Source organism: Diaphorina citri, unplaced genomic scaffold (genome assembly GCF_000475195.1).
Source record: "Diaphorina citri unplaced genomic scaffold, Diaci psyllid genome assembly version 1.1 scaffold1885, whole genome shotgun sequence".
NCBI lineage: Eukaryota > Metazoa > Arthropoda > Insecta > Hemiptera > Psyllidae > Diaphorina > Diaphorina citri.
Genome location: NW_007379311.1, coordinates 12,735 through 23,262, shown reverse-complemented (window position 1 = coordinate 23,262; position 10,528 = coordinate 12,735). Strand labels below are relative to the sequence as shown.

At 40.7% G+C, this 10,528-nt stretch overlaps 3 protein-coding genes across 3 annotated transcripts in view; all 3 read right to left on the bottom strand.

The window, feature by feature from the left end:
• The window catches only part of LOC103517553 (L-galactose dehydrogenase-like), a 6,407-nt gene extending 4,007 nt beyond the window's left edge, over positions 1-2,400 (bottom strand). Inside the window, exons 1-3 of the mRNA XM_026829599.1 lie at positions 2,112-2,400; positions 1,046-1,201; positions 298-433 (exon numbers count right to left, since the gene is read on the bottom strand). Of these exons, the coding sequence (XP_026685400.1) occupies positions 298-433; positions 1,046-1,201; positions 2,112-2,134 (315 nt within the window). The 5' untranslated portion in view covers positions 2,135-2,400. The remainder of the gene's footprint in view (positions 1-297; positions 434-1,045; positions 1,202-2,111) is intronic.
• Positions 2,401-2,623: 223 nt separating this feature from the next.
• Positions 2,624-5,446, bottom strand: LOC108253472 (L-galactose dehydrogenase-like). The gene is made up of 4 exons (XM_017447498.1): positions 5,411-5,446; positions 3,891-4,046; positions 2,989-3,474; positions 2,624-2,647 (listed from the first exon to the last, which is right to left on the bottom strand). Exons 1-4 carry the CDS (start codon positions 5,444-5,446, stop codon positions 2,624-2,626), a joined length of 702 nt encoding a protein of 233 aa, XP_017302987.1.
• A 2,102-nt stretch (positions 5,447-7,548) lies between these two features.
• LOC103517552 (rap guanine nucleotide exchange factor 4) overlaps positions 7,549-10,528 on the bottom strand; it is a gene marked incomplete at its 5' end in the record, with an annotated part of 15,111 nt that continues 12,131 nt past the window's right edge. The window contains 3 exons of the mRNA XM_017447497.2: positions 7,549-7,993; positions 8,555-8,784; positions 9,587-9,765. Of these exons, the coding sequence (XP_017302986.1) occupies positions 7,758-7,993; positions 8,555-8,784; positions 9,587-9,765 (645 nt within the window). The remainder of the gene's footprint in view (positions 7,994-8,554; positions 8,785-9,586; positions 9,766-10,528) is intronic.

The window sequence follows — 10,528 nt, the reverse complement described above, 5'->3', positions numbered from 1 at the left end:
ATATTATTTTACCTACTTGTACAACTATTATAAAACTACAATGTTAAAAATAAAAAGCCATTATTACAAATTACAAATATCTCTGTACAAACATTTAGGACATGGAAGGAGCTCAGATATTGTTTCTGGGCGTCCAAGGGAGTTTAACCCCAACCCTTCCAACACTGTGAGATAGGTGCCATGTCTACCTCATGGACATGGAAATGGGAATTATTGCAATGGCTTATAATTATTTGGACATTTTATGGATTAGAATTGGATTCTATCCATACCTATTCTTACCTTCATACATACCTAGCTATGTTCTATACTCACCTTACCCAGTATCGTTTCAGAGAAGCCGTGCCCATAATATGGAGCTGTGTCGATATAGTTGACTCCACACTTGACTGCCTCTACTACCGTTTCGATAGCCTCTTGTTCGTCAAATTCTCTGTAAGTAGGTAATAATTACTAATTAGGTAATTGAACGCCCTCCTATATATTTACCGCTCCTGGTAAATAGGTCTACTACACCACCACAGAAAAAAAAAAATATATACTTAAAAAGGCATTTCTTTCCTGGTCCTTCCCTCCGAAGCCCAAAATTTCCATACTTCGGCTGTTACCAGACACGCCCTTTTACCGTTCGAACTTTTTTAACACTAGGTACAAAAAAAAAAAAAAAATACTTAAGTATAAAAGCTTTTCTTTCCTGGTCCTTCCCTCCGAAGCCCAAAATTTCCATAGTTCGGCTGTTACCAGACACGCCCTTTTACCGTTCGAACTTTTTTAACACTATAGGTACACTAAAAAACTTACCCGTAAAAGTTTTTCCCTCCTAGGCTTCCGCCTCCGAAGCCCAGGGCTGAAATCAGAAGTCCGCAATGAAGTTTGGAGTATTTCATAAACTTTTTTAACACTAGGTACACTAAAAAACTTACCCGTAAAAGTTTTTCCCTCCTAGGCTTCCGCCTCCAAAGCCCAGGGCTGAAATGAGAAGTCCGCAATGAAGTTTGGAGTATTTCATGAACTTTTTTAACACTAGGTACACTAAAAAACTTACCCGTAAAAGTTTTTCCCTCCTAGGCTTCCGCCTCCAAAGCCCAGGGCTGAAATCAGAAGTCCGCAATGAAGTTTGGAGTATTTCATGCGGTTCACTTTTTCCTTGTGACTGAAACCTTCCACATAGGTGGGTGGTAACTCTGCAGGCTCACTGAAACTGAAGGATGATTGAACGAATAAGGAAGTGAATTCTGAGTTTTATCTGACAGGATTTTGCATGTCGTTTGTCTGTTACTTTTTTTTCGAAGAGGTTTGGTAGAGGGAACTGTAACTGCTAAGGTCTTATGGTCCCGAAAGCGAAGAGATGAGGAAGACTGGATAGGGGACAGCCAGCCGTTCCGAGAACGAACATTATCCGTTCTGTAAAAAATGTTTGTGACTTACTTTTTGTTCCCCGAAAAATCTCGAACGTATTGTCCGATTTCGTTGTATTTTGGCAGAAATATTCAATACGTAGGTACCTACATAGGGGAAATTGTTCAACCTAAACTGAAGGATGATTGAACGAATAAGGAAGTGAATTCTGAGTTTTATCTGACAGGATTTTGCATGTCGTTTGTCTGTTACTTTTTTTCGAAGAGGTTTGATAGACTGTTACTTTTTTTCGAAGAGGTTTGATAGAGGGAACTGTAACTGCTAAGGTCTTATAGTCCCGAAAGCGAAGAGATGAGGAAGACGGGATAGGGGACAGCCAGCCGTTCCGAGAACGAACATTATCCGTTCTGGAAAAAATGTTTGTGACTTACTTTTTGTTCCCCGAAAAATCTCGAACGTATTGTCCGATTTTGTTGTATTTTGGCAGAAATATTCAATACGTAGGTACCTACATAGGGGAAATTGTTCAACCCAACTCAGTCTGAGTAGGGCCGGGAAAAGTCAGAAAATTGCGATTGCCCAGATGGTCATCCACCCGGATGCCAACCGCAGGCAACGTAGCTTAACTTCAGTGATCTATTGGGAACTGTAGTGATGCATTCAACGTACTAACGTCGCTGCACGCTTGACCTGCTCGTTTTACTATAATTTACGTTAAAATTGAATAATAAATTTGTAGGTAATTTACCAACCTGGTCTTTTTCTGGGCCTTCATCGAAAGAACCAACTTGGGAAGAAAACGTCTAAAAAACTCCAAATTACGAGAAAACTCTAAATACCACTAGAAACGCACACAAAAGCACCGGCCGCGGACGAAAAAAGCCTTGAATGATAAGCCAATCTATTTTCAAACAATACGACGGTGATAAAAAGTTCTACTAGCCGGAGTCATCAAATCCACTGATAACTGATAAAGTTGTTTAATGTTTATACTTCGCGTAAACAAACTCAAGTAGAGTTAAAGCGCCTAATAGAAAAAAATAAAAAACAAAACAAACAAACAAAATCAAATACCTATAGTTAAAGCGCCTAATAGATACAAAAAAAAAGAAAGAAAAAAACAAACAAACTCAAGTATTTTGTTTACGGGGGGCTCCTCGTCCAAAAAAAAAAAAAAAAAAAAAAAAAAATTAAAAGCCCCAAAAAAAAAAAAAAAAAAAAAAAAAAAAAAAAAAAAAAAAACAAACAAACTCAAGTATTTTGTTTACGAAGGGCTCCTCGTCCTCGTCTGAGAGTAGCAAACATACAAACGTCTGAGAGTAGCAAACGGTCTGGCATGTTGCATGCGTGTCAGGGAAAGAAACACGCCTACCCATATGTGTAGCGAGAGAAGTGGTTCTTAACCAAAGGTCCGTCGCGCCTGGTCAGCAAGATCCTTAAAAGTGGCCCGAACTTCACGTACAAGCATGTTGCATGCGTGTCATGGAAAGGAATACGCCTACCCATATGTAGATTTTCTAATGGCGCGTCCTCTTGGATTTCTAATGGTTTAGTACTGGCGCAACCACGCCAAAAAGGGGGGAAATCGCCACAGTTTCCAAAAAGAAAATACGACTTTAGAAGTCTTACCTGGAAATAGTTTCCATAATGTACAAGTGAGTTATCAAGGAGCGTATACTTGGAATACGTGAGGACAAAGTCTATGACGTGCTGACCAGGGTATTTCTGTTTGAGCTCCTCCACCATTTGTTTCAACACGGACAGGGGCAGGGCTGATATGCCAATGTGTTTGATCTCTTGGGACTGCTTCAGACTCATGAGGTAGGGAAGGGTTTCGTTCTTGATCACGTTCCATTGTTTGTTGACCAGAGCGAACTCTATGTCGTGAATCTGAAGGAAGAACTTGGAATACGTGAGGACAAAGTCTATGACGTGCTGACCAGGGTATTTCTGTTTGAGCTCCTCCACCATTTGTTTCAACACGGACAGAGGCAGGGCTGATATGCCAATGTGTTTGATCTCGCGGGACTGCTTCAGACTCATGAGGTAGGGAAGAGTTTCGTTCTTGATCACGTTCCATTGTTTGTTGACGAGAGCGAACTCTATGTCGTGAATCTGAAGGAAGGAAAAGAGGGTTTTTTTTTCAGAGGTTTGATAGAGGGAACTGTAACTGCTGAGGTCTTATTTATCCGCCACATTAACATCATTCAGCTTGAACGGGCCGGGAAAAGCCTACAACAGGCAATTGTCCTGATAGTCACCCACCCACCCACATGGTTGACTGCGGTTTAGGACGGGCCAAGTAATCTTGGCTAGAGACCATCAACCACCCTCGGTGCAGCTATACCGCTACAACAAGAACAACAACATAGTCACCCACACAGATGCCTACCATAAGCAAGGTTGCTTCCCTTCCATGATCCATTAGGTACTGGTGTATTCAGCATGTTATCGCCGCTGGCTAAGCCAATGTTTGTAGCCAAAATGACGTCACACTTACTCCTTACGCGGTCTATTTGATTATTACTTACAATAATAATATCGATGACATCCAGGCCTAGTCTCTGTTTACTCTCCTGTATAGAAGCTTTGATCCGGGGCACCTTGTAGTCGAAATCAAACTGATGATGATAGCGGCCTATCTTGGTAGAAATGTAGTAGCTTTCACGGGGGATCAGTTTGAGGGCCTGAAATCAATGTAATATGAGATGAGAAACATAGAATATGAGGAAAAATCTGCAGAATTAGTTTGTGTATTACTAGAACTAAGTTTGGAAACTAGGTATTTTATTAAACGTGCTATCGTCTCTTACGTTTAAAATGAACTTTTACCCCCTTGCTCTGCTCTACACACCGACATTTTTACTTTCAAAATTATCTGTACTAAATAGATACACGAAGTTATCAAGGCCCGTGTTTAGAATAAGTCATCAAATGGTTCTCGGGAATTTGAAGTAACGGTTCTGAGGTGAATCTTTGTTTGGTTAGATAGAAAGTGTAACTGCTGTTAACCTTACCAGATCATCATTGTACCTATAACTACTAAGGGCGGTTCTCAAGAAATTCAAATAGGAAACCCCATTTTTTATTTAATTTTTGTATTCTACTTGCGTCAAATTTCATGTGGAATCGAATAATCGACCCCATTTTTTATTTAATTTTTGTATTCTACTTGCGTCAAATTTCATGTGGAATCGAATAATCTTACTATTTTTGCTGATACGTACGGGATGAAAGAGGTTTTTAACGAGGGGCGTGAGTACGTGACATAGGAATTACCTACTCGTAGATCCGTGCAGAAGGCCCGTGTTTAGAATAAGTCATCAAATGGTTCTCGGGAATTTGAAGTAACGGTTCTGAGGTGAATCTTTGTTTGGTTAGATAGAAGTGTAACTGCTGTTAACCTTACCAGATGATCATTGTACCTATAACTACTAAGGGCAAGTTTTAGGCGCTGAATAACATGGTTTTCGTTATTTTTTCACTTTTGAGGTCTTAGGTGTTAACATCATAGTCGAACGGCTGTTGATCGATGTCGACTGAACCGTCTACACTGCCTCGATAAAATAGTTTCTCCTCGTCGATCGACGGCCGGTTGACTATGTGTGAACACACCTTAAGGCTCTATACCCGAGAGTACAGTGATCATCTGTAAATCATTTTATAACTGCTAAGGTCTTTAGTGTCAAAGGTTTTACCCTTCATTCGGTGACAAGCTACCCGCCACCTCGCATTAACCCCACACACTCTCAGTTGGACCGGGAAAAGTCAGCACCAAGCGATTGATACAGTGATCATCTGTAAATCATTTTATAACTGCTAAGGTCTTTAGTGTCAAAGGTTTTACCCTTCATTCGGTGACAAGCTACCCGCCTCCTCGCATTAACCCCACACACTCTCAGTTGGACCGGGAAAAGTCAGCACCAAGCGATTGACTAGATGCTAGATGGTCACCCATCCGAATATCAACCACGCGCAATGTATGTTAACTTCAGATAACAATTGGGACCCTCCATCTGGCGGCAGGACACCTATTTGCTTTTTTCTTTACCTGCCCAGACACTCCCATGACTAGATGGTCACCCATCCGAATATCAACCACGCGCAATGTATGTTAACTTCAGATAACAATTGGGACCCTCCATCTGGCGGCAGGATACCTATTTGCTTTTTTCTCTACCTGCCCAGCCACTCCCACGAATCTTCTTTCCGCCTCTGGTTTCACATTCTTGACAAAAAAAATTCCAGATACCCAAACAAATAATTTATCCTCCTCCCTTTCCCCCCTTCGTGACAAGACCTGGTATGAAAGCATGTAGAAATGAATGGCGCAGAGATAATCCACAATGCAATTTACTACTAGACCCTCGAAAACATTTCGAGATCAAAATAAAATGCCATGATAAATGACACTAACCCAGCCTAGTTAGGTAGTTGGCCTGGAAGGCAGCGCGCCTACCTTGTAAGCGCTAAGTTGTGGGTTCAATTTCGGATCTGGGCGAACTTTATCCCTAGCAGATACGGTTCATTCTCGGAACGGCTGGCTTTCTCCTATCTTGTCCTCCTTTCTGCAATGACGAAAAGACCTCCATTATTACCGTTCCCTCTATAAAACCCCCTCAAAAAGTGCTCAGCCAAATGTTCGAATTTGTTTCAAAAATTCAGGTCGTGGCTCAGAAAGGGTAGGTATAATGATATACTCGGTCTCGTAAAATCCCTTAATAATAAAGATACTAAGTACCTAAGCAATGATACTAAGCTCTGTTTAACCACAAATAATTCGAGATTTGATTTTTGATATTTTGTCGTTTTCGTTGACGACCTGTCGGCTGGTTCGGGTCTATTGATTACTTCCTCTTATCAATCTATTAACACTTGGCATTGATTTGCTGGATGCTCACTCCAATATAAAACAATATGAGCGACAGTCTGGTAGACTCCTAGACTGGATAATTTATCACGGAGATATTTCATTTTCAGGGGCACGCTATTCTGTGCACGTAATTCGAGTAAGTAATAAAGTACGCAAGTACTTATCTATTAGAAAAGTACTAGAAAAAGTACTTATCAATTAGAAGAGTAAGTACTAGAAAAAAATTAACATTTATTTAAAAAAAACTGCTCTGAATACTTTGATACAATAATCATGGATAATAATAATTAATAGGTGATTATGTATAGTTATCACAGATCACAGGTGACCATGATCATGAACAATTTTAATTATTTGTTTTTCCTTCTTTCTTTCTCATGCTGGGACCTCACGTGGCAGTGACTAAAGGGCTATTGCGCCGCAGGCTGAAATATCATGATAGAAATACTGGGAAAAGATAAATAAAATTGGCGCCGCAGACGAAATTTTTACAAAGAGTATTGTGTCGAATATTACAGGCTTTGTTTTTTTCTACACTATATTGCCCGAAAAACGAAGGGAGCTACCACCTCACAAAACTGGGGGGCTATGGCCCATCCCCCTAAAATAAAATAAAAAAAGACTGTTTTTCAATATAATAAATTTGATAGGTCTACCTGACAGTGAGTGGCTGGCATTAGAGTAAGACACTTAAATGGCAGTATTGGCATTTTGAGTAGAAACTTTGCAATCTCTACTTTACCGGTATCTGTTTTGTATCTCACTCAAAATAAACGAAGTACTTGTAGTATTTGCACTAACTTAAACACCTACTTAAAAACATTTTAGTTGTATTCCATTAACACCAATGGTAAAGCATAGCATCGTATCGTTTTGGTAATAACAGTCCCGTTTGCACTCGCTAATAAGGTAATGAGAGATGTGATAAATGTACCTAGCCACTGACATATTGCACGTGCTACCAGGTAAATAAATGGTCTGTAGAGTCTGTAGTATAGGTATTTACTTTCAGCTATTAGCTCTTGTATACTTGGATTTGTTGTTTTTGTTTCAATAGTTTGGTATGCGTAATAACAGTCCCGTTTGCACTCGCTAATAAGGTAATGAGAGATGTGATAAATGTACCTAGCCACTGACATATTGCACGTGCTACCATTTAGGTAAATATGTAAATGGTCTGTAGTATAGGCACTTACTTTCAGCTATTAGCTCTTGTATACTTGGATTTGTTGTTTTTGTTTCAGTAGTTTGGTATGTAAATTTGATATTTTTATTTTATTTTAATTTTTTTGATTGTCAATCTCTAATGAATAAAACAGGATAGACATCACACAAACATATACTTATTTTGAATTCAGTTAGAGAAGTAGGCACAAACATGGAAAAATTTGGTAGATATAGAATCAGGCCCGGATTTATGAGATGGGCCATTAATAGGGGGCACTTTTTACTTTCCTTATCCTATAGGAGGTAAAGTAATGTATTTAACTATTTACCCACCACTTCACAACTCCTCTTCTCTCTTTTATTCTGGACACTTGACACATCCTCTAAAATCAATGTTAACTACTGCACACGTCTTTTTTCCGACTGTTCCTCCCTCCTGGGGGACCACAAATCTCTGTCTGGCTAGGGGACGACCCAAGTGCCGTGTTCTACAGTAGCGCAATGTACGCAGTGTTTGAGCAAACATGTGCATCTTCTCAAAGTTGACCAAACCATCCACCACGGTTTTGTTTCCATCGTGCGTGAACGCCAAGTCTGAAAGGGTTAAATCAGGGGATCATCGAAAAGATTAATTTCGAGGATGACACGAAAATCCTAGCTTTGTAACTTTTAAAGGGTTTGGATTCCTGAAGTTTTGTTTTTCCTAGGTGCAGGAAAATGTCAGTGGTAAATTCACTGCTAATGCCAAAATCTAGATTCAAGCCCCAGAAGTTCTCAAGAAATTCAAATAGGAAACCCCATTTTTTATTTAATTTTTGTATTCTACTTGCGTCAAATTTCATGTGGAATCGAATAATCTTACTATTTTTGCTGATACGTACGAGATGAAAGAGGTTTTTAACGAGGGACGTGAGTACGTGACATAGGAATTACCTACTCGTAGAAGCGTGCACTTTTAGGCGCTGAATAACATGGTTTTCGTTATTTTTTCACTTTTGAGGTCTTAGGTGTTAACATCATAGTCGAACGGCTGTTGATCCATGTCGACTGAACCGTCTACACTGCCTCGATAAAATAGTTTCTCCTCGTCGATCGACGGCTAGTTGACTATGTGTGAACACACCTTGAGGCTCTATACCCGAGACCATGTTTTACCTTTCAGCAGGAGTGGCATAAACGGGATGACAGGGGACTGTAGTTTGCTCACTGCCTGGCGGTAAGCTCGATGATTCTTGCTCGGATCTATGAGTGCCTCTAGCTCAGTATAAGTCTTCTTGGATTTAGACGGCAACTTATCCCACGTGAGAGATAGCCGGGAGACGGCCACGTTGCTTAGACCCATTAGAACGGCAAACAAGGCGTTGATATTCCGGTATTCTTTACAACTGAGGAGAAAATGAGAAATTGAAGGAGGGAAATTGAAGCGATTGTACCAGGTTTTACATAGGCCAGCCACTCACTATCAGGTAGGCGGTAGACCTGACATGTACACCTGAACAGGTCCGCCTGTCAGATCTACCTGATACCCGATGAGCACACACACTATCAGGTAGACTTTACAGGCGGACCTGATTAGGAGTACCTGTCAGGTCTACTTGACAGTGAGTGGCTGGCCTTAGAGTAAGACACTAAAACGGCAGTATTGGCATTTTGAGTAGAAACTTTGCAATCTCTACTTTACCGGTACCTGTTTTGTATCTCACTCAAAATACTTGTAGTATGTGCACTAACTTAAATACCTACTTAAAAACATATTAGTTGTATTCCATTAACACCAATGGTAAAGCATAGCATCGTATCGTTTTATTGTGCCAATGTTGTTGGTAGTTTCAAGCACCTGTCAGATCTACCTGATACCCGATGAGCACACACACTATCAGGTAGACTTTACAGGCGGACCTGATTAGGAGTACCTGTCAGGTCTACCTGACAGTGAGTGGCTGGCATTAGAGTAAGACACTTAAATGGCAGTATTGGCATTTTGAGTAGAAACTTTGCAATCTCTACCTTACCGGTACCTGTTTTGTATCTCACTCAAAATAAACAAAGTACTTGTAGTATGTGCACTAACGTAAATACCTACTTAAAAACATTTTAGTTGTATTCCATTAACACCAATGCGTATTGTTTTAATCGTATCGTTTTGTTGTGCCAATATTGTTGGTAGTTTCAAGCACTAATACTTACTAGGCTGCCAGTTTGATCATTTTCCTCAGGATTTGAACTCTCTTGTTCAGAGAAGTGACTAGTAGAATCTCCGTTATCACCCAGTACTGAATCTCATTGAATCGCCTCAGGAACACGTCCAGATTAGCGGTGATTTGCTGAAATCTATGCCGCCCTACCGTGTGATACACGAGCTCGTACTGAAATAGAGAGGTTCATATTCATCAAGGGTATTTGGGCCAGCCTAGTTAGCTTGGTTGGTAGCGCGTCTGCCTTGTAAGCGCTAGGCCGCGGGTTCGATTCCCGCCCCGGGCGAATTTTATCCTGAACGGATAAGGTTCGTTCTCGGAACGGCTGGCCTTCTTCTATCCTGTATTCCTTCTCTCTTCGATTTCGGGACGATAAGGCCTCGGCAGTTACAGTTCCCTCTATCAAACTTCTGTTATTTTAAGTACTTATTTGGAGGCATGTGAACTTCAAGTTCAAAGCAACGGCAAAAGCCAACCTATGCATGTTTGTGATGACAGTAATATATCAGCTGGTATTTACATAAACGCAACCCGTAGGATACCTGTGCTTTCATTCTAAATGTCAGTGTATAAGTAGGCTTGCCAAATATCCAAAATGTCGATTCGGGACGCGAATCCGCGAACATAATTGTCAAATCCGCGAACATAATCGCAAAATCCGCGAACAAAATCGCCAAATCCGCGAACATAATCGCGAAATCCGCGAACATAACCGCGAAATCCGCGAACAAAATCGCCAAATCCGCGAACAAAATCGCCAAATCCGCGAACAAAATCGCCAAATCCGCGAACAAAATCGCCAAATCCGCGAACAAAATCGCCAAATCCGCGAACAAAATCGCCAAATCCGCGAACAAAATCGCCAAATCCGCGAACAAAATCGCCAAATCCGCGAACAAAATCGCCAAATCCGCGAACAAAATCGCCAAATCCG

What these genes read in the sequence shown, in the direction of transcription:
- LOC108253472 (XM_017447498.1), bottom strand. Translation starts at nt 5,446, where the DNA reads ATGGGTGACCATCTAGTCATGGGAGTGTCTGGGCAG. An exon ending in ATGTCATCGATATTATTATT is followed by an intron (nt 3,475 to 3,890) that starts GTAAGTAATAAT and finishes TCCTTCCTTCAG; the next exon opens with ATTCACGACATAGAGTTCGC. An exon ending in ATTATGGAAACTATTTCCAG is followed by an intron (nt 2,648 to 2,988) that starts GTAAGACTTCTA and finishes TGCTACTCTCAG; the next exon opens with ACGAGGACGAGGAGCCCTTC.